General features: G+C 34.2%; 3 protein-coding genes across 3 annotated transcripts; 2 read left to right on the top strand and 1 right to left on the bottom strand.

Moving 5' to 3' along the window:
* Nucleotides 1–7,793: 7,793 nt before the first annotated feature.
* Nucleotides 7,794–9,312, bottom strand: LOC132640161 (ALA-interacting subunit 1-like). The gene has a single exon (XM_060356631.1). It carries the CDS (start codon nt 9,062–9,064, stop codon nt 8,021–8,023), a length of 1,044 nt encoding a protein of 347 aa, XP_060212614.1. The 5' UTR covers nt 9,065–9,312; the 3' UTR covers nt 7,794–8,020.
* A 4,409-nt stretch (nt 9,313–13,721) lies between these two features.
* On the top strand, nt 13,722–16,276 carry LOC132640162 (large ribosomal subunit protein uL29). Its single transcript, XM_060356632.1, has 4 exons — nt 13,722–13,870; nt 14,675–14,810; nt 15,364–15,520; nt 16,026–16,276. The coding sequence occupies exons 1-4, from the start codon at nt 13,867–13,869 to the stop codon at nt 16,098–16,100; spliced, it is 372 nt and encodes a 123-aa protein (XP_060212615.1). The 5' UTR covers nt 13,722–13,866; the 3' UTR covers nt 16,101–16,276.
* A 5,295-nt stretch (nt 16,277–21,571) lies between these two features.
* On the top strand, nt 21,572–23,896 carry LOC132642198 (exocyst complex component EXO70H1). Its single transcript, XM_060359455.1, has one exon. It carries the CDS (start codon nt 21,748–21,750, stop codon nt 23,629–23,631), a length of 1,884 nt encoding a protein of 627 aa, XP_060215438.1. The 5' UTR covers nt 21,572–21,747; the 3' UTR covers nt 23,632–23,896.
* Nucleotides 23,897–24,299: the final 403 nt, after the last annotated feature.

The raw sequence follows: 24,299 nt of genomic DNA, 5'->3' as shown, positions 1-24,299 counted from the left end.
GCTAGATCATTCTAAGCACATTTGCAGATACAATATAACTGCATATTTAAACGTACTGTTAATATTCCCAAGTAAGATATCCATGAACAGACTCATGCAATACGATAAACTTTAAACTCATATCTTCCGAGTGATACAAACAATAGCATGCATTTTGGACCAACAAAAATATGCTTTTCCATTGGATAAAAATAAGAAAACACTCTACCGACACAAATAAAAATCACATGACAATCATTGTAAAATATTACTAGCTAGGCAATGTAACAAGGATTAATCTCAATTTAGTGGAGTACTCATTTTATTTTAATGAGGTGATAATTTGTCTTCAATCCGTCCCAATATAATTTATGTGGCGATGGTTGAATTTCAAGTGTCAAATGAGTTTTTATCATATTTTTTCACATGCCTTTTAAATATTTTGAATTGTCATTAATTAATGTGAGTTGTAATACCTTTTACGTAGTTTTTAAATATGTGTATTTTATTTAAAAAGGCTTAAAGATTCTAATATGTCCGAATTTAAGGTCAAAATTAAGAAGTTTGACTTTCGAAATTCAAACTATAACGTAAATAGGAACAGAGGGAGTGTTAGTTAACCATGATTAAGTACCAAATGTATATACAAACACATGACCTCATCTATTGATTTAAAGTAAATATCCGATAAGAATAAGTTTTTACCATAAAAATAATTCATACATGTGATGTAAGGTGCTTTATAGAGTAGAGATTTGTTTGACTGCATGCATTTGTTGCAGAGATTTGTTTGACTTCATAAGTTATGTGTGACTTCCATATATATTTCACATGGAAATGTTAACACAACTAATAGAGGTAGAGGGCGAGGCAAATTTAAAATTTTGACTTTATGGGTTCTACGATTTAAAAGGGAAACTTACTAATTTTTTGATAAATTATATATATAATAAGTAAATTTCGCAACACAAGTACAGAATTTTAACCAAAGTTCGATACAAATATTATAACTGCATATTCGAGTGTACTGTGATTACTTCCAAGAAAGATCTCATGAACTGACTCATGCAATACTATACACTTCACTTTATACTCATATCTTCCATGTGGACACAATACAAATAAATACTATATGCACGCATTTTGGAACAACGAACAAATATGCTTTTCAATTGGATAAACGGAGAAACATTTCACCAACGCAAATAAAAATCACATGACAATCATTGAAGAGTTTTAATAACAGGCGATGTAGCAAGGATTAACCTCAATTTAGTGGAGTATTAATTTTATTTAATTTAAAGAAAGGGAAAATTAAAAATTAAAAAATTTCAAAGTTTAGTTCATCGTGAACATATAGGTAGATAAGTGCAATTTAACTTTTAGATGAGAAGATATTGAATCCAAAGATATATTATATTAAAAGGAAAATAATGGGAAAGACTAATATTTAATTAATATTTTATAGCAAATAATTTAAATGTATAAAAAACATATTGGGACCTGACAATTATTAGAAAGAGTGCTAGAGAAAGCAGTAGGTATCACTTGAGGAGAAGTTATAAGGAAAAGGTAAAAAGGTACCAAAGCCCGCAAATTTGAAACCTTTATAATCACCACAAGCTCTCATATTGTGATTCTACGTTCAAAGTAATTTTTCGTTCAAGAAAGTTTTTTTTAAACTAAGTTTTCTTCTTTCCAAGAAGTTAGCAACATTTGTTGTGCAACTTCAAAAATGGAAGAAGACACTGATAATCAGTATCAAAAATCCTCATAGCTCTAAAGATGGCAGTGGTGAATGTGGGAATGGGTGGCATTGGAAATGACTTCAGTTAGTGGAATTTCTATTCTTAATGATGAACAAATGGTTGGTTCTGGGACTAATTCGTCTTCTGGCCCAAATCAGGCAAGTTCTTCCTGATATGATGAAATTGATATCATCAACTTTTCATCATCTGTAATTGTGGGGACAAGCCAACCAGGAAAGGTGATAAAACAGATAAAGAAGAAGCTGAAACAAGTGCTGGAAATACGAAAACCGATAGTGGTGAGCAAGCAAGTGCTGAATTTTCTTGAGATTACAGAGCCGATCTTAATGTCTCAACGATGAGAGTGATACGGATGAATCTGATTCAGAATTTAGCCATGATGACAATTGATAATGACTCCCCCAAAATGATTTTCTAATTAGTTGTTTAGGCTTTAAAAGTTTTTCCTGGGGAGTTTTTTGTTAAATTCCTTCGTTATTGTAACATGTAGTTCCCTCCGGTCTTTTCTTTGTTTTCTCTTTGTTGTGACTACTAGATAAGTTTGTATACGGTAAAAATCGAATATATGCTAGACCGGAGACCGAGGGAAAAAAGAGACAAGCACGAGCATGAAGACTTTCTTTCAGGACCGGAGGAGTGCTTGATCCGAAGAAAGCGAAGGACATCGTTTGGTCCGGTTTCTCCATAGCCGAGCTGATCGTGGCCGTTGGCCCGGTTGATCGTGGCCGTTGGTCCGGTTAATCGTGGCCGTTGGTCCGGATGATCCGTTACACAATTGTCACGCGTCAATACCGTTCTGCCATATTGTACTATCAATCGTACGAGTGTCAGACCGTACGACCCAACCTTATCCTTTTTTGGGTTTTTCTTTATTCAAAAGGGCTTTTGTTGTATGAGGCCCATGAGGCAAAAACTATAAATAGGGACCATTATCCTACTTTTAAGGGTTGGCTTCTTGAGTTCTAGAACATTTGTAATAGCAAAAATATATAAATCTCTCCCTCTCAATATCTGATTTTGGTCCGGATTCATTGTGTTCATCTTTAGATTTGTTCAATCAAACGATATTCAATATATTGGCAAATACGTTTAGTGTGGATCATCGATTACTATTTAGATTATTCACAGTTGATCCTATACCATTTTCTCTCAATCAAAAATAGATTAAAGTTCAATCACATATCCTATACCTCACTCATAAATTTAATTGATTATTCAAATTTGGGGTAAACAAAGTTCTCTCAGAGGAAATCTATGTTACTTCCCTTTCCCTTTTGCTTTCGGGAATAGATCGATGTTTGTGTTTGTTGAAGATAACTCTAGTGGGTTCTCCACTTTGATGGCAGAACTACGGTACCTGAAATCAATGAGACCTTCTGTGAATATAGAAGTGCTATGTGCTAACTTGGGTTGACGTTGAATGGGTTGACGTTAAATGGGCTTCCAACTATGAAGTGTTAGTTACATGTGCATATTGTTGGCTTGTTGCCACAAATTTGGGAGCAATGCTCTCTAAGTCAGCAGCTTGGTGGTTTTCTCTTTCTGATATTTTATTTTACCTTGTTAGTCATATAAAAGTAGTTTGTTGCTATTTTTACGTTTGCACACGTTCTAGTCGAACATTGTGAGTGTTATTATAAATAATTGTTGCAACAGTAAGATCGATGAATCACTTTCCAAAACTTTGTCCAAGTTTTCTCGACAGAGGCGGATCACCTCCTAATTAGATCACCAATTATTTTTCTTACTCTGTTCCTTATTACTTCCATCAGTCACAGGGGCCAAGAAAGAAGCACATTCCACGAACTTGCAAGGAATTCCATTGATCAGTTAACAGATGATCACATTCCTTTACAGTTAATTCATCTATCAACAAGGCAATAGATATGGCTAAATTTAAAGTTGTCGTTTTCTGACAAAATGCTACAGAACTTTCATCAAAAGGTTCGTGTGTATACAACGATTGTACCATAGTCTTCCAGGCCTGCTCTGGGGGGCTTCTAGTACCGACATGAGTAGTGCGTGTGTGTATACAACGCTTATACCATATTTATTCGAGATTGAACTGGAGCAAGTTGTTTCTCAGTAAACTCCTAAATAGCTAGGTGCGTGTTGGCTTTGGATTCTTTCATATGGTTACCAGTTGGTTCATAAAATGCTGTCTACAGAACGACACTAGCTTTATTCGAAGACACTACTCTGGCAACTTCCTTGCAGTAACTAATTGCTAAAGGATACCTATAATTGACTGGAAATGTTGCTTTTACTGATATCCTGGATTTAGCTAACACCCTCAAGGTGCGATGTCTATTGCTTTTGCTGATTTTGAGGTACTCGTCTCAGCTTCTTAGTGTGGCGAAAGTTGCAAAATATATTTGATTTGCACGAATAGGTGCTGGAAGGTGCAGTCCATCCTTACTATATTCTCCTTCTAACGGAACCAGGATAGCTCGGGCATATTCAATCTTCAAACTATTGATGCCCAAGCACCTTATCATTGAGGAGAAACTGATCCAATTCAGAGTTGTTGATGTTTATATTGATTGATCCTAGGAAAAAAATGATTATTCATTCTAGTTAACCTTCCTTCTATTAATCTTGAAGTTCTTCTCATATACAAATAAACTATTCAGTTCTAGAGCTAAAGATTTTAGTTCTCGAACGGCCAATTGAAAAGATTCTGGAGCATCTTCGAGATTAGGTATTGTTCCCCCAATGATCGTAGTACCAAGTACTTCATGGCGAGCTCTAATTAATATGATCTGATTTCTAAGTTTGGATCTCTTGTAAAATATATGAGCAATCCCAAACCCTTCTAGACTCCAAACTTTCACTTCTCCTACCCGTTGTCCCCCATTATTTGGATCTTCCTATGTAGGGTTGTCGTCTAACAAGCTAGCATATAATGTCCACTAGAACGCCCCAGAATCTTGTTTGGGATCAATATACTTCAAGCTAATGACATAGTAGTGAAAATGGCTCAATTCGCTACTAAGTTGTCGCCAATGCTTTTCTTTTGCACTAATTCGTTCAAAGAAGAGCTGCATCTAGATAAGAATCACCATCGTTGGTAGCGGTGAAATGAATAGAATCATTTCACCCTTAGTTAGAGGTCTCGTACGTTGGATGGAAGATCAAAAACTAAATAAGAATCCCAGTTATGAGGTAAATGGATGTTTACAGCATACTTTTGGCTGATTTTAAGTGCTTAAAAAGACTTTTGATGTTTATCAAACACGTAGATAATTTAAAGAGTGTTTATTAGCTAGTTTGACCAGTCTGTAAGCTTTCCAGATACCCTAAGCTTCAAATTGACAAAAAATATTTTTTTTGTTTAAATTGCTGAAAAATCACCAAATCTTTTCTTCTTCTTTTTTTCCTAATTAAAAAAGTGGCTTTTCAAAAAAAGTTTAGAAAAATTATTTTGTAATTAGATTTGTTTTATAAGTTACTATATTAAGTGCTAAATATTAGTCTCAACTTTTCAAAATATTGTGTTTTGTCTTTTTTACTGGACAAACAAGTTTGTCTGTTTGGTAAAAGAAAAGAGAGTCCAAAATTGAAATAAAAACACAAAATCAAGAAAAATAGAAAAGAAAATTATTTGTGAAGTAAGAGGACTAAAATTTTAAAAAAGAATGTAGGTAGCAATTTGGACTCCTTGTCCTTTTGAAGACCCACCTAAACTGACCAGATGATCAAATAAGGTCTCGTCTGGTTTAGCTTAAAAAAACAGCTTATAAGTTGAAAACAGCTTATAAACTAAAAAAAAAAAAAAATGAGTTACCCCAACTTAGTTTTTTTTTGGCTTATTTTAAGCACAAAATGACTTATAAACTGACCAACCAAACACTCAAAAAAGCTGAAAACAACTTATAAGCTGTTTTCAGCAACTTATAAGTCAATCCAAACGGCTCTAAATCTTATATATATCACTTTATGAAGTACTATATGTCAGAAAATTACATATGTTATGATCTTCTACATCTTGGAGTTTCCCATTTCGTCATCTGACTTATGTTCTTCATCCAACATTCAGACCAAATGACTTTATGAAATTACATCGAGCATGAGAATATTGTCAATGGAATGTAGCTGCGGTCTACTGCCATGATCTGTCGTTTGGAAATCTGTTGTAATTATGTTATAATCAATAATTCGAACTGATATGATGACAGTTTTCTCTCGACAAAATGCTGTATTTCCAAGCTTCATACCATTGCCATATTACAGATACTATGCTTGCACCATACTGTTTAAGACGAGAATAAATACTTCATTTCATATCATTGTATGCTAGCAAATGAATCTTAGTACAGTATACAGAACATTTCAGAAAGAAACTTGTAAACAGGTAGGCACAAACTTTGCTCACCAGCCTGAAGATATTTTTTTTTCTTCTTATTCCGGTTTAACCATCCGGTATATGAAGCGAACCAATCTGACAATTCCAAATTTGCAACAGATAGGCCTACTAAGGTGGTAAAAGTACTCTATACCAAAAAGTTTTCATTTTCAGAGTTCAAATCCGAGACCTCTAACCACCCATCTCACCAAACTCCTGGAAGTAACCTATAGATAATCTACTCACGTCATAGTGTGTAGAACCTCTCCTGCAAAATAGTGTATTTTGGATGATCTAACACTGCTTCACCCACATTTTTGGAGAATCCGAGCACTATAGTGTACGACAAGAATGACCAACTCCGTCGAACAATTACTTCCTTTAGATATATGTAAATTTGAATAAATACTTCATTGCATATCATTCTTCGCTAAAATACAAGTCTACTATATGCAGAACATTTCAGAAAAGAACTTGTACACAGATAACTATTATAAGACACAAGCTTTGTATCTCGCCAACCTAGATGGTAGAATGCTCAAGCCACCAGCCTCAGGGGCATGCTAGTCACCTCTAATTAGAGGTAGAGGGATCCCAAATCATCTCACCAAATCCCTCGATGGTAACCTATAGATAATCCACTCGCACCATAGTGACTAAGACAAGAATGACCAGCTCCGTCAAGCAATTACTTCCATTAGCAACAACAACAAAAAACCAAGTGAAATGACACAAGGGGGTCTAGGTAGGTAGAGTGTACCCCACAAGGTAAGACCTTACACCTACCCTGAGAAGCTCTTTCCGACAGACCCCCGGCTCAAGCAATTACTTCCATTAGACATATGTTTTATTTGAATAAACACTTAACAACGAACTAAATACTTCATTACATATCATTGTTTGCTAGAGAATAAGTGCCCGTTTGGATTGGCTTATAAGTGGCTGAAAACAGCTTATAAGTTGTTTTCAGCTTTTTTGAGTGTTTGGCTGGCCAGCTTATAAGCCATTTTGTGCTTAAAATAAGCCCAAAAATAATTGAGGCCGTTTGTCTTAGCTTATCTAAAGCAGCTTATAAGCTGCTTTTTTTAAGCTCATCCAAACAGGCTCTAAGTCTAAAACTATATGCAGAACATTTCATGAAGAACTTGTACACAGATACATACTACAAGCTACAAGCTTTGTCTCTCGTCAAACTTAGATGGTAGAATGCTCAAGCCACCAGCCACTTGGGCATGTTAGTTACCTCTTATTAGGGGTAGCGGGGATCCCAATCATCTCACCAAGCCCCTCGATGGTAACCTATATATAGATAATCTACAAGCACCATAGTGCGTAAGACAAGAAATGACCAGCTCCATCGAGCTATTACTTCCGTTAGATATGTGTAAATTTGAATAAACACTAAAAAAAGGAATAAATACTTCATTATGTATCATTGTTCGCTACAATATAAGTCTAAAGCAGTATGCAGAACATTTCAAAAAAGAACTTGTACACATATAGGCTATAGCTACTACAAGACACAAACTTTGTCTCTCATCAACATTATGGTAGAATGCTCAAGCCAACAGACCTCATGGGCATGCTAGTTACCTCTAATTAGAGGTAGCGGGATCCCAATCATCTCGGCAAACCCTGGACGGTAACCTATAGATAATCTACTCGCACCATAGTGGGTAAGACAAGAATGACGCACTCTGTCAAGCAATTACTTCCGTTAGATATATGTAAATTTGAATAAAGCAGTTAACAACGGAATAAAAACTTCATTACATATCATTGTTTGCTAGCAAATGAAATGAGTCTGAAAGTATATGCAAAACATTTCAAAACAGAACTTGTACACAAACAGTTACCAAAAGACACAAGCTTTGTCTCTCACCACCCTAGATGGTAGAATGCTCAAGCCACCAGCCACATGGGCATGCTAGTTACCTCCTGGGTTCCGGTTCCACGACAAATAAGTTGGATCTCCAAGTTGCCTTGGCTTAACTAGATACACGATCATGAAAGCAAAAGCCAGAAAGAAACACAATCCACCAACTGTAAGATAAGCAATACCAAGAAAATCATTCTTCCCACCAATCCAGCTAGTTGTAGAAAGCACAAGCTTCTTCTTGCCATCGAAACTATACGTATTATAATTGTTCATCAACGTCACATTTATCATATCACCCTCCTGCAGATCCACCTCTATCTTCCCATACAACTTCCTAAACGTCGGAAGTGCAGCAGTTCTCATCCAAACGATCAAATCTTCTTGCTCGCTCAACGATTTATTCGTAAGATTCCCACCACCAATTAACGACCCACTCTGAAAATTCGACGGGAAAACGTCCTTCCCAAACTTGTGATCCCTATCACTCTTCCAAGCTATACCCTTTTTGTTAACAGCCAATGACTTATTACCATTACTGCTCGTAAAACTATAAGTATCATTAAACAAACTCCAAGCAATTAAACCACAAGGCACAATTGGTTTACCATTAACCTTATCTTCAGGATCACAAGAACCAGTATCATCAAACTTATCAGCACTTTTCAATTGTTGATCGCTTCGACTTTTCACATACCTACGATGATTCTGATAAAAATTCTCAAGTTGATAATACACATATATAGGTTGTTCCATTTTCTTAGGTACCCTTAAAGTCCTAACACATGTTTTATCATTTGTTTTATTTGTTATAAAACCAACTTTATCATTTTGTGGTACACATACAGCATCATAACGATCAACAATTTCAACAACATCTCTAGATGCTAAAAGTGAAACTACACCAATTGGAATAAAAACAACACCAACAAGTAAAAAAACAGAAATCACCCATTTTGGAGTTAAAATTGGTTTACAAGCTGGTAATTCTTGTTGAGTGAATCTTGAATACTTGGGTCTGTTTGAATTCCTTCTAACTGTAATATTATCATCAGATCCAGTGATTCCAGTAGTATTTGATGATGAAGCATTCATTTTGTACTCAAATTACTTCAATTTTTTGAGATTTTTTTTGGGGGAAATGAAAGTAGAGTTGAATTTGAGAAATGGGTATCAAGATTTGTAGAGAAAGGTTGATTTTTTTTATTGGAATTTATGGAGAAATGGAGTATTATTTAGCTTTAGGTTTACTCGTTTTGGGGGGTTTGTATAATCAAGACTGCCTGCTTAGACGTTGAATTGTATTATGATTAAGTATTTTCTTGACTAAAACGACGACGAATTAAAATGCACGTTTTTGTCCGTCTAGAAAAAGGGCGAAGGTTACAAGGAAGGTTCTATTATTGAAGACTGGGTAGGCCGTCCAAAGAGTAATTTCACATTGGGCAGTGACCGAGCCGGGATATATATATATATATATTAAGGGATGTCAAAAAATATGTATATGTTACTGTCCAGGTTGGAATACAGAAATTTAGGGATGTTTTGTAACCCCTTAACAACTGTGCTAAACCATGAGCTTGTATCACGGGTGTTAACACTGGTATACATACCTATAAAATTAAAATTTTACAAATCTATACAATGTAATTTTTTGGCAAGGATAGCTTCGTCCTGACATAGGGTAAATATTATTTTTTATGATAAGGTAATCCGAAGCCACTACCTTTTGGGTGGGTATAGAAAAACACCTCTCAGGCAAGGATAGCTCCATCTCGGACATAGGATAAATATTATTTTTAATGATAAGGAAATCCGAAGCCACTACCTTTTGGGTGGCTACAAAAAATATTCTGCTTTAGTGTAAAAACTCGCAAACCACACAAGAGAAGTAAACTGAACTAGACAAGCATTGTGCGACGAGCTCGATCGAAAAAGTATGTGGGAGTTCAAACTTGAGACCTTACATTTGGGTGATTCCCTGTCAATCAACTCGGTCACCCTTACGAATTTAGGGTAAATACTTATCCGTTGGTTACACCTAATTAAATAATTGATTTAAAGAGCTAAAAAGTTAAAGTGGAAATGCATATCACTTAGTCATGCTTAAGTGTTAAGATTTAAGAAGTGCATAAACGAAACATGTCTTATGTCCATTGGTTAAGTGTAAAAAAAAAAAAAATTGGCCATAGGGTGGTTTTATTTGTGGGGGATTTTAATAAAAATAATAGTTTGATGTATGAAGTAATTTGCGTTCAAGTAGGGTTCGAAAAAGGTTGTACTCTAAGGAATCATTTGGTAGTGGGATAAGATAATAATCCCTAGATAAAATTTGAGATTAACTTTATCTCATGTTTGATTTGGGGTATTAGTTAATCCCGTGATTATTTTATCCTATCATTGTACTAAAATAGTAGGATTACTATCCCATATAGAAGGTGGATAAACTAACCCCATGAGATATAACAACTCACGAAATATTCTTGCTTCTCTCATCCTGCATACCAAACGACCCATAAGGATTGTAATGTAGACGGCTTATCCTAATGCAAGTATAAGTGGTTGATTCCACGATTATGACGAAAACGTATAGATCGCGCGAAGATAAATTTATTGTTGCTCCAAAGCTCTTTTCTATATTGATATAATAACTTTTGTTATCTACTCTCTTTGTCCCATTTTATGTGACACACTTTCCATTTTAATGGGTCCAAAAAAGAATGTCACATTTATATACTTTCAAACCGCTTAGCTTTGAAAGTCTCCTTTACCCTTAATGAGATGAATTACAGTCACACAAATATTTATAGGATTTGTTTTAGACAACAAATTTCAAAAAACTTCTTTTCTTTCTTAAGCTTTGTGTCAAGTTAAATGATGCCACATATATTGAGACGAAGGGAGTACTTGTCTATGAGTTGATTGACTGTTATCTATATATATTATAAAGCTAGGCATACACAAGGTGATGTGGCACATCTCTGTGACCTAGAAAGCCATTTATCTTTTTCTCTTTTTTTTTGGATTTTCTCTCATTTAAAAATTAATATTCTATGTATCAAAAAAAATTCAAAAGCCACTCTCTTAAGTCCCTTAATTATACCTCTTAATTATCTTAATTGCACATTCTTCACCCCCTCTACAACCGTTTGTTATTCTTTCCTGTAACTTAATGTAGAAGTTGTAACATATTTTTTTTTTCAATTGATGAGAATTGAAGAATACAATCACGTAATTTTAGAATATGAGGAGCTTTTATTATAAAATCATGAAAACTACTGTATATATGCATATCAATGAGGTTGCCAAGTCCCATGGAATACTGTTGTCTACTTTCGGGCACTCAATAGGCATGCAAACTAATTTGCAGTTTGAAAGCCCAATGTCATTTGTTTACTTCTTTCTGTTTCCATTTTTCCCTAATTGATATTGCTTTTGCAACCGATCGAGATGGTTCGGTTTCTTCAGCATTGACCAAGCTGATACTGCCTCTGCAGTAAGTCTAGGTCTTTTATCTAATTTACTCCATTTGAATGAGAATTTTCTGCTTTTTATAGGTGCAAGAAATGGTTGGAAGGCTATGGTCTTACTCGAAGAAATGATTCACGTTTGATGTTGGTTGCTGATGATGATCAATTTTCTTTGCTCCTAAACGCTGCAATGGAAACTATTTTGTAATCATATATTAAAAGTGTTCCAGAAGAATGGAGATGGTAGTTAAGTTGTGATGGTTTCTACGGGGATAAAATTTTATTGTTTTCATTTTATGTATAAATTATTGAAATTGCAATCATTTTCTAGCAAAACTTATTTCATTTTCTTTTTGTTCATTTTCCAATCTTGAGTTTATTGTTACTTTTTTATAAGATTTCTTGAGGAAGGGAGCCTGATGAGTAGCAAAAATATTTATATTTTCTAAGTACATATTTTGAGTGCTCAACCATGCTCAATGAAAAGGTCCAACTAAAGCTAAAAGAGAATTAAGAAAATTGTAATAGTGTTAGTGAATCCATATTGGAAAGCGTAAAACTAATTTGGAATTACCAGATTTTTTTTACTTAATAACGTAATTGGACTACAAAAATGCTCTTAGAAAAATTGAAAATACAAATAAGAGTTTAAGAATCGAAAATTGCACATCAAAGAGACGTAAAATTAATAGTATTTTTACAATGAATTTGATTCATTTTGGAGGGTTAAAAGTGACACTTCCAAAAGACAATATATTTATTTTTTCCTAATTATTTTTTTGTCATTAAATCCCATCTAAATAAGAGTAATATTAATAGTACTCACATTTTATGATTTTTTTTTAATTTATGAAATACATATAAACATGAACTGAATGAGAGAGGTCTCACTTATTTGTATCTATATGCAGAAGCCTAAAATACAATTACAAAAGGATTTAATTTAAATATCTAAATGCTTTTTTATGATCATTATTTAAACAATATGGGAAGTCGAGATGATGTACATAATCTCATAAAACTCTATTTACCATTATTTAAAATGTTATTATTTGTAATAATAAATAAATTTTCCATTATTAAATTTCAAAATCTCTACATCTAATTAAGAGTAAATATTATTTTGTACAATAACTAATAGTAATGTTTGCAAACAACATATAAATATTTCATAAATGTTTTCTCTATTTAAAAATTCTTAAATACAACTAATAGTTATTTTACAATATATTTTCATGACCCGCGCGATGCGCGGATGAATTCACTAGTTGTTATAAACAAGCAAACATAGGCTCTTAAGTTGGATATTATAACTAGACTTTGATAAGCTTAACTTCATAAATTTATGTCGGAGGTTTGTATGGTTGAAGTTCATATGCTATATTTTTCCTTTTCAATAATATTATAATATCACACAAAAACATTGAAAGTTTGCTACTAAACTTTAGCTCAATTTTTTTGCAGCTTTAATCGTGTTTACCTAAAGTTAATTTTGAAGCAAACACTATGGTATAACTTGAATGGAAATCCTAGAATTGGCTATCCGTGCACTTCCCCTCCTCAAATCAGCTATATATGCACTTCGACCATATGGCTGATCCTAAGATTTAGAAAAAATGTTGAAATTGCACGGTTTGTCCTTCAAATGGGTTGGTCTTTAATTTCGATCCCTCAAATGGATTGGTCTTTAATTTTCGCCTTTTAAAGTCGAACTTATGCCCACCGGGGCATAAGTTCTTTAAGAGCACGGGACATAACTTGTAGGATAGTATGATGTGAATATATAAATTTATGCCCCGCAAAAAAAATATTTGCCTGGAGGGACAAAAATTAAAGGCCAACACAAAATAACGGCAAAAGTGCAAATGACCCGAAGAAATTGCATGCTTTAACCTTTTTTTTTTTTTTTGCTCGGATTATCCTTCATTTGGGGTGGTCTTTAATTTTTCCCTTCAAATTGGTGGTTTTTAAGTTTTGCATGAGGATCTTTAATTTTTGCTCACCCCAGCGAAGGACAATCTTGCAAATTGCCCTAGTTTAACCTTCAAATGGGCTGATCTTTAATTTGTCCTTCAGATTCATACTTATGCCTAGTGGAACAGACATTCTTTAAGTGATCGAGCATAACGTATTAGATACTATGATGCAAAAATATAAACCTTAAACCCTACAAAAAAAAAAAAAAAAAAGAAGAAGTTTGTCTTGAGGATGGAAAATTAAAAGACCAACACAAAATAGGTGAAAAGTGCAAATGACCCCCCAAAAATTGAACTACATGGGCCTACTACTACATCAATGAACCCAGCCCAATAGAGAACTTAAAGACAGAGCCCACTATATAAACATATCCCTAATTCACTCCATATTCCAACTAGGTTTAGGGTTTCAGTATTAAACACTCCCTAGCAGCCTCCACCACCAACAACAATGGGTAAGTATACTCAAATTACTCTAAAATCATTATTTTGGATACATTTTCACTGTTTTCGTATAATGTTTTCTTCAATTCTTAGTGATTTATACTCGTAATTTATATAATGAGGTATAATTGGTTGATTGATTTTGATTTAGTACAAATTTGTGATTTACGTGTAAAAATAGATTAAACTATGATGAATCTGAAACTCAAATAGAACGAAATTGATAGAGGATGTAAAATCTTAATTTTGAATCCATTTTCAACATTTTTGATAATGTTTTGTCCAATTCTTAGTGATTTGTGCACTTTAAAGTAGTATACGTGTTAATTTAGTCTATCGTGTTAATTTGTAATTGAGGTGTAGTTGAGTGATTGATTTACTAAAATTTTGTGATTTATGTATAAAATTAGTTTAACTATCATGAATCTGAACTTAAATAGAGCGACATGTGATTGATTCGTTTTGTCTATCGTAGTAATTTTCTATTGAGGTATAGTTGATTGATAAATTAAAGCTACTCCAATTTTGTGATTTACGTGTAAAAATAGTTCACTATGATGAACAGTGGCGGGTGTTCGGAAAAAAAAGAAGAAGCTAAATATACACTGTAATTTTTTGCCGAGGGTGTTCAAAAGTTAATACATGCACATAAACAAAGAAAATTTACCCTGTATATACACTGTAATTTTTTGCCGAGGGTACCCGAACACCCTCAACAACACATAGATCCGTCCCTGATGATGAATCTGAACATAAATAGATGGAAATTGTGATGTTGATTTGGTGGCTTATTTTGTGTTTGGTGAAAAATGCAGCGAGAATCAAGGTTCATGAGCTGAGGAGCAAGACGAAGACTGAGCTACTGGCTCAGTTGAAGGATCTGAAGGCTGAGCTTGCCCTACTTCGTGTCGCAAAGGTCACCGGTGGTGCTCCTAACAAGCTCTCCAAAATGTATGCATTCTGTCTTTCTCTTTTTATATGCTTGATAAGAATATTTGTTTGGATTTAGTATGATTTTGTTTGAGTCGTGTTTGTTGCAAGTGATTTTTGTGATTGCTTAAGCTTACCGTTTTAAATGAGCTCCATGTACATCACTATCTTATATTGCACCCGATATGGCACTCGTTCTGTTTAGGATCTCTCACAAAATGTTTTACCTTCTTCCACTATTTGCTAATAATATTGTTCTATATTTTCTAATTCATTAAGTTATTACTAATATCTAATTACATTTTCTTATAAAGTACTAATAGCTAAGGACTTTTCAAAGAATTATTTTAGTATTTTTCTCTGCTAAACCTGTATAATCCAGTTAAGCTACTTGAAGTGAAGGACCAGGTGGCCATTGGTAATCATTCTCATGGTATGCAAGAAAAATTTAGTGGGAAGTGTATTTTCAAGAAGACTAATGCACGTGTATTGGCTATTATCAATTTGAGTGTTGTATGACTTTGTTGATACTTTTGTTATGACCCTGATTATCTTAGTGATTGTGTGGATGCAGCAAGGTGGTAAGGCTATCTATTGCCCAGGTTCTGACTGTCATTTCACAAAAGCAAAAATCTGCTCTTAGGGAAGCTTACAAGAACAAGAAATACCTGCCTCTTGACCTGCGTCCCAAGAAAACTAGGGCCATCCGCAAACGTTTGACTAAGCACCAGGTATCCTTGCTAGCCTTCAACTGGTGTTTATGTGCTTTGAATTGGTGAGCTTGTGGGGTCTGAATTTCGCAATTCAATATGCTACTCATGGTTCTATATACTGCATCCTATGTCCTAAAAGAATGATGCTTTCTATTTGGTGACTCAAGTAGTTTTCTTTGCTACTATTTTCAAAACATCTTTTTTCCAAATATTTTTTTACTATAGAAAGATATTGTATCCTGATCCCAACAACCCTTTCGGACGGTAGACCTTCTCTTTTTAGATAATGAATTCGGACGGGGGAGTATTAGTTTAGTGTTTGCGGATAACGGGTTATCAGAGGTTGATTTTCTCACTCAGTTAATGTAAGGAGTTTGTGATATGATGCTCTGTTGCTACAGTTTTATTCAATGTCTCCTGCATTATGTTTTCTTCTCTTTCGTAGCAATTTCGCTGATACCTAACCACAATAATAAATTAACAAACTGAATGGCGTTGACTTATATTATTTATCTCTCTACAGGCGTCGTTGAAGACAGAGAGGGAGAAGAAGAAGGAGATGTACTTCCCTTTGAGAAAGTATGCCATCAAAGTGTAGGATAGAATCCACTTTAGCTGAGATTTTGGTGTTTTGAATCAGACTATTTTGGTTGAAACTATTGAGCATGCAAATTTTGTTTAGCTTTCTTTCATTTGGTGCTTATGACATTAGAAACCTGACCGATGTGGAGCTTCATTTGTTCCAAATATCAAGTATTTGCCTATTTTATGTTAGTAACCTTGTTCATTGGGGATCCTATGTCATGTTGAGATTTTTCTTTGGTCTAACGGGTTTTAAAGGTTAACTAGAGAAATGATCATTATTTTGCGCGGATTGTCCTTCTTTGGGGTGGTCTTTAATTTTTGTCCCTCAAATTTCTAGTCTTTAATTTTTGCCCTTTGTTTAAAAAAGTTGCCGAAAAAATCTCAAGGTTCTGGGTTCGAACTCTCGTTCAGTCCAAAAAAAAAAGTTGCTTTAAGGCATGACTAAAGTTATGTTGGATCTGGCATAGGTTGTCTTAACATAACTAAAAGTGTCTTATAAGGCAACATATGCAGGATCCGGCACTACTTAAGTTATGACTTAAGGCATAGGTTGTCTTGGTATGACTAAAAGTTTACCTTATAGGGTAATTTCTGCTTGATTCGTTAGAATTTTTAGCTATGCCTTAAGGCAGCAGCATACGACCGACTTTTTTAAAAGTCTTGTGATTTTTTTATTTTTATTTTTATGCTTGAGTTGGGTTTGGATTCAGAATCTCAGTGTTCTAGGTGATGGTAATTTTTATGCTTGAGTTGGGTTTGAATTCAGAATCTTAGGGTGTTCTAGACTTCTAGGTGATGGTAAAAATTAAAGACCAGCAATTTGAGGGGTAAAATTAAAGACCACCCCGAATAAGGGTAATTCCTTCAAATTGTCCACAAATGATTGCGCTTACACTTAAAAATTAAAAACCCTCAAATCGGGGTAAAATTAAAGACCAACCCGAATAAGGGTAATTCCTTCAGATTGTCCACAAATGATTGCGCTTACACTTAACCTTTTTATGATTGTCTCTTAGGAAGATAGTTTGGTATTTAAATGAAGAATAGAGGGATGAGTTCATTGCGCTATTAGTATTGTTTGCATTTGACTTTGCTATGATGTTATTGTTGGTCATAACAAAGTTGAGATTGAAGATCCTTTAATTTTGGTTAATACATTACAAAAGCTTCTACAAATCAAATCTGTTTGTCATAGCTTAGTCATAGTCGTAGACTTGAGTCGATTAGCGAGGAAAAGAATTAAAAACGAATTTTTTAATGGCTATGAACCTTTCTCAAGAATAACAAAGAAACAACATATTCAGTGTAATTTCACAGAGTTGGAATTTGAGAGGTTAGAATGTACGCAGATGTTACCCTTATCTTGAGAAGGTGGAGGTTGTTTTCTAGAGGTCCTCGGCTCAAAGAAAGAATAATAGCAAATAAACTTGTTATATATTTTTTCAACTCGATGTTTGGCATCCGCTTTGAAGTCCCGATCAATTCAAATTTGTGCCCTGCTCATTAAAGTAGAAGTGTCCCCAGCGAAGATTCTTTTTCATTTTCAGTGTCCTTCCTATCAAGATTCTTTTTCATTTTCAATGTTTCAATTTGATATTTCTGATTAAGATTGAAGAGTTCTATTCATTCTATCACAATTTTTGGCTGTGTAATATCTGAAATTAACAGACATGCAGTCAAATTTGCATTATACGTGCAACCCTCACCAAAGATTTTCTTATTTGTCCAACACTATTCAAGCATTATTCGACTTGGTCAAAATCATTTATTCTAACAAGTAACAACATATCTATTATATTACAGCGATAACGGGGATATGATGTGAGCAAATTAGACCAACTCGTGCTATTTATAATTTAGTAAAACGCACGAGCTAGTTTTGTCAACCAAGTTAACGTAGACAACCTTACACGTACCCATGTGATTACTCATTAAAATAATGCAAACAAAAATTTGCACAAGTACAATTATTCTCTGTTTTGAGAGGGAAAACAAATAAATATTTCCCCGAGAAACTTATGCATAACATTAAAATCTCTAGAAATGTAATACTTGGATAATCTAAGGTTACCAAAGCATGAGTAATGCATATATTTTTTTTTTATAATCGTGGCACACATGTCAGGTTGTGCACAATCTAATTAATTTTATGGGATACTTGTTATCTGCTAGTAGGCAGTGACAAGCTTAGATCTAGGCTGACAAGCATATAAAAATGAGGTACACTACACATGATATTTTAGGCGAATTTCACATTAAAATCAGATAGGAAAGTGAAGAGTTTTATAAGGCATAACTCAAATTTACATGATAGGCGCACTTTTGAGGCTCGACGTGACATAGCCTAAAAGACAAATTCATGCAGGCCTAAAATCAAAGTGGACAATACGTGCCATGAACTTGAATCGTAACAAATTTGGTCTATATGGTCCACCATTTGAACTGAGACCTCATTACTTTAACCCACTTATTAACCACTGGGCCACGCACCCGAGCTACTTTAAGTAATATGTTGTTACTCAAACATCAAAACCAAATTTCAAATTACCTACTTATTAATGATATGGGTTAGAGAAATTGAAAATTGTAAACTTCTGCAACATTACACCCCATGAAATAATCTTTTCCTCGACATAAATTTCAACATTAGAAATTATTAGCCAGAAAAATGTAGCTTTAATAGAATAAGCAATTTGACTGTAATGTCCCATTGGAAGTCATTTTGATGAACTGAAGTGGTTTAAGCGTTAAAGGTGCATGCATACTTAGATCTATAAAATAGTTAGTCAACATGGACTATACATTCAAACATGATTATTGCTATTTTAAGAAAAAAAATAACAAGATGGAAAAACAAGCTCATATTCTCTAGAAGACAAATATATTCAACTGAAAAAAGAATTTATGTGGGACATGATGATATGGTCACAACTGAAAAAACCATAGTGCCAACCTCTTCAACACCTTCCGAGTTGTTTCCTTAGTCAAGCTAATACATTATCTGTGAAAATAGAAAAATAAAAAATAAAATAAAGTGAGGATTCCATATTTGTTTATAATTATATGTGAAATAAGACCACAAAAATTTCTATGAAAAAATGTGGAAGCATCTGATGGCTAAGAGGTGGCTTGGCACTGAAGATGAATATATAATAATAATAATAATGGGGTTTACAATTAAATGTTCATAAATATTCGATAGATTTCTAAATATATATACAGAGTCTAGAAAAAAATTATTGTATCACGTGAACCCATAACTTATAAGCTAGATTTGCCCGTAGTTAAGAATGACTTTTTTGTTAGCAAAACAAATAAGTAAACAGAAACAGTGATTTTTCTAAGCCCTAAATGTCAGTTGTGGAATTACAATCGGTATCTTGTTGTGGTTGGTTTCTATGAGCCAGTCTAAATTTTCAATACCTCTAGAAATTGGTTGTCATTATCACTATGTTCTGAACTTGTTTTTTGGTACAAGAGGAGGTGCGAAGAATTCTATTTTTTTTCTTTTTTTCGCACCTAATTAGAGTATAAATAACAAGAAGACCTAAAACAACAATCAGGAAAATAAGGCTGGTAACAAATTAAAAGAGAACATAAAAAAGAAATATAATAGATGCTTCTAAAATTACAAGAGAAGTCTTGTAAATCAAGTGGCAGCACTTGTTTGCTAAAATGCTCATACCTCCATTGACAAATAATATTAGGATCAATACAACTGCTGAAAAATTAAATCCTTCTCGAATTTTCTTCTCATTTTAAGTATTAAAATTGATTTTGTAAATAAGTCTGAAATTGAAAACAAGTCTTTGATGTGCTTAGTAAAAACGATGATAAGTAGTTCTTTTGATAAATTAACCAAAATACCCCTTGATATTTTTCAAAAAAAATTATAAATTTAAAAGTAACTTGTAAGAAAAAGAGTGAACGATGACGGAGAGGAAATTAGGAGTATTGTTTTGGAATTTTGTGAACTAGAAAAATACATTTAGGACAAGATAATTGTTATCTCTGTAATCAAAGTATAGACTAAAAACAAAAAACGTTTAAAACAAAAGGTTCGGGCCCATAGAAAACTGTGTTTCTTTAAGGAATTTAACGCTCTTATAATTGCCTAAGGTTTGAATTAATTTCTCCCAGAATAGAACGAAACTCTATTCTGCAATACTGACAATCGAAATTGCAGAACTTCAGCGAACTCAACAAAAGACAGTAAATCACACGACACCTATAAGTCTTTGAAAAAAATGCACAAAAGAGGGGATGAAAAAGATTGTTTTTCAGAGAGTAAAGTTTCGTGATTTTCAGTGTGTGACATGAGCCGAAGCTTGGGAACAAAAAAATTTCGCGAATATTAAATTAAATTATTATGCGCGAATTAATATTGGGAAAAAGGACATTAAATAATGAAAATAGAAAAAAAATTTGGTCCAAAAAGATTATTAATTAATCAGATCATTTGACCGAATTCAAATCCAAGCCGAGCAACGACGAAAGTGCAAGAGAGTCCCTCTTCTCAACTCTTTATGAGTTAGAAGATATGCTTCTACATGTAAGCATACAAATGTTGCTTTCCACCTCCAATGTGAGAGAAAACTCACTTGAAAAAAGTTACTTTTTCAAATTTAATTTCCCTCCATTCTCAATTCACACTTCATCTTTAAAGCCTACCACTCAGTGTCTTTAAAGCTCAATAATAATAAAAATCTTGATCAAACTAAACGTGCTTATGAGTTGAAATTCATAAGTTAGGGGTAATAAAATTGCAGCTCTCGGTTGATGACTCATAAACAATTTGAATGTTTTCCAAACACGTAGATAAACCAAACTATGTTTATAACTTTGTTTGACAAACTTATAACGTACCCAAAGACATTTTAAATTCTTTAAATCTAACTCAATAACTTAGACATTATAAATATATAGTGGAGAAGGAGAGCCTCGGTTGACATTAAGACCTGTCGCCAATGACTTCTTCGTCACGGGTTCAAGATGTGAAAAATGTCTCTTGTATAAATGCAAGGTAAGACTACATACAAATAACAAAATCTAATGTGGTTTGATCCTTCCCAAATCCCACACATATTGAGAGCTTTGTGCGACGAGTTGCCCGTTTTTTTTAATTCTATTTTGAAATGATCGTAGACGACATAATTGATTTTTTTTAAAAAATAATTGGTTGTAACTTGTAACCATTGATTCGGATGACCATAGACTATCGAATAGATTTTTTTTTTTTTTTTAAATAATTGGTTGTAACCTTAGATTCGGATGATCATAGACTATAGAATTGGTTTGCAACCACATATTGGGATGGCTAGTAAAATTCAACGCTCAACACAACCCTCCTCATCTGAAGGGTCTGAAATTTATTTTATTATTTTGGTGGAGTTTTGTCCACAGTATCTCAGTTCAAACAAGGACTAAATAATGCTCCTATAGATATGTAATTGTCAACAAATTCAACTATATTGGCCCTTTGTTACCTCATAAGTTTCAAGAAATTCATTAAGTCTTTATCAAGTCCATTGAGGGTACCAAGTCAATTTCTCCCTCTTCTATTTAAACAAACACATCTTGACACAACTATTATCCATAGACCAAATATTCACATTCTTTTGCTATATTGTGTAAAACTCATCAAAATAGCTCACACAAAAATGGCAATTCTTGACATGTCTAAGAGAGAACCATCATCAACATCGACCCCACGGAGAGCCAAGAAGAGCCTATTTTCTTTCACCAAAACGAACTCGTCCCTTTCTTCCTTTTCTGGTCATATACCTCCTCAGAAACCTTCGCAAACATTCTCCCGATCAATCATGGAGGAAAACATTGATAACGCCGAGACCATTACCAAAAAATGGGATCATAAGGAATCCCAGTCCGAGGAATTCTCTTCACTTTTTCAACAAGACAGAAAAGAAGCCAAAGACTTCATCCAATGTGTCAAAGACTTAAAAAGAGCCATGCACTTTCTTGTTACTGAGCATTCAACTTGTAACAAACTTGTGCTAGCACAAAACTTGATGCAAATAGCCATGAAAAGACTAGAGAAAGAATTCTACCAAATTTTGTCAACAAACAAGGACAATTTAGATCCCGAATCAGTGTCTAAGTCTAGTCAATCCTCTCACTTAACGCGGTCAACTTCAGTTGATTCGCAAGAAGCATGCGAATCAACTGACTCCGGAGATGAGATTCAGGCTATGTCTGATCTAAAATTGATCGCGGATTGTATGATCGCCTCTGGCTATGCAAAAGAGTGTTGGAAAATCTACAAAATTATCAGAAAGTCAGTTGTAGACGAAGGGCTATATCGTCTTGGAATTGAACCGCGTAGCTTATCCCAAATTAACGCGATGAAACCAAATGTTCTCGAGCATCAAATCAAAAATTGGATCGATGCAATAAAAGTCGCGATAAAAACACTCTTCCACGGAGAGAGACTTCTATGCGATTATGTATTTTCAACCTCCGAAACAATCAGAGAAACAAGTTTTAGTGATCTAGCTAAAGAAGGCGGAATCATTCTGTTTAAATTTCCAGAGCTTATTGCAAAAACCAAAAAATCACCTGAAAGGATTTTTGTTCTAATGGATTTACACGAAACAATCACGGAACTCTTACCCGAGATCGAATCAATCTTTTCGTATGAATCGATTAAAGCAGTCAAAATTCAAGCCCAAGCCTCTCTTGACAAACTTAAATCCTCAATCCTAACAATTCTCTCCGATTTCGAGTTATCAATCCAGAAAAATTCCTTAAAAACACCAGTTCCAGGTGGCGGAATTCATCCGTTAACCAATTCTGTTATGGATTATATAGCTTCATTGGCAAACTATAGTGGAGTTCTCTCTGATATCATACCTGACTCAGCCACATCAGCGCAATCCTCATTTCCTGAAACTTACGAGACGCCAAAAAGTTCAGCAGTATCTGCTAGACTTGCTTGGATCGTCCTCGTTCTTCTTTGCAAACTCGATACCAGAGCTGAGCTGTACAACGATATCGCCTTATCGTATCTCTTCTTAGCTAATAATATCCAATTCGTAGTCGAGAGGGTTCGTGTAAGTGCCCTGAAGTGCATTTTAGGAGATGAATGGATATTGAACCTGGAGAGAAAGGTAAAGTTGTATTCAACAAAATACGAAAATGTGGCTTGGAATAAGGTGTTTTTGTGCCTGCCTGAAAGTTTGGATCCCTCGTTGCCACCCGATACGATAAAGGGACATTTCAGACGATTCAATGAATTGTTTGAAGAATCGTATCGGAGACAGAAATCTTGGGTGGTTCCTGATGGGAAACTACGAGACGAAATCAAAGTGTCGATTGCAAGAAAATTGGTGCCTGCTTATAGGGATTTTTATGATTACTATATGGTAGCGTTGAGTGGGCAAAACAATTTGGAGGTTTTAGTGAGATTTTCACCTGATAATATAGGGAATTGCTTGTCTGATCTGTTTCATGAAAATGTGAGGTCAGGGAGTTTATTGTCGTCAACATCATTGCCAAACTCATGTGTTTGGCAATGTATTTCTTAATTGTTCGTGATCATTGACAAGATCTGGACATAACTGTTTTCTTGAATAATGTATACCAAATACTACCAAGTTTTTGATTTCAATAATAAACTTCTCCCTGAAAATGGTTACGCACCAGTAACCTTCCTCCATACCCCTAACCCTAAGTGCACACATTTAGGAGTAGAACACTTTAACTATAAGTAGTAGAGCCAACCTTGACTATTTTACCGAATACCTGCTACATCCTACCAATACAGATACCAAGTCACTTTGCTTACCAAGGCTTTGGCACATGAGAAGAAATCACCTAACATTTTTGTCTTTGAATTGTATGGTGAGAAGTACTATTTTACTAATCGAGTCACATGCACCTAACATATTCATACTTAAAGATTTTCGACAAAGTGGTGACAAAATGTATAACTTGCACAAATCTTTCCATTTTTCGTGTCGATCTTATCCATTCGTTCGTAGAGCTATTTAATAGATCACAAACATTCCTGGAACACCTCTAATTGAGGACATATAGTCAATTTTGAAAGAACTTATTGTCAACCTATTTCAAATATGAAATATTTCAATTTCGATTTAAGGCATGAGTTTGATTCACCTTATCATTCATGACAACTTCGTCCCAACTTTTTTTCAGAATAAAAGACTACAATATTCTATTTTCAATCATGAGC

The sequence above is a fragment of the Lycium barbarum genome, chromosome 5 (assembly GCF_019175385.1).
Source record: "Lycium barbarum isolate Lr01 chromosome 5, ASM1917538v2, whole genome shotgun sequence".
In the NCBI taxonomy this organism is placed as follows: Eukaryota; Viridiplantae; Streptophyta; class Magnoliopsida; order Solanales; family Solanaceae; genus Lycium; species Lycium barbarum.
This window is presented reverse-complemented; position numbering and strand designations above follow the sequence as displayed.

Bases quoted from the DNA above. Each gene is read 5' to 3' on its own strand.
- LOC132640161 (XM_060356631.1), bottom strand. From the start codon at position 9,064: ATGAATGCTTCATCATCAAATACTACTGGAATCACTGGATCTGATGAT.
- LOC132640162 (XM_060356632.1), top strand. The intron at 14,811-15,363 runs GTATGCATTCTG...GTGTGGATGCAG, and splicing joins CCTAACAAGCTCTCCAAAAT to CAAGGTGGTAAGGCTATCTA. The intron at 15,521-16,025 runs GTATCCTTGCTA...ATCTCTCTACAG, and splicing joins AACGTTTGACTAAGCACCAG to GCGTCGTTGAAGACAGAGAG.
- LOC132642198 (XM_060359455.1), top strand. From the start codon at position 21,748: ATGGCAATTCTTGACATGTCTAAGAGAGAACCATCATCAACATCGACC.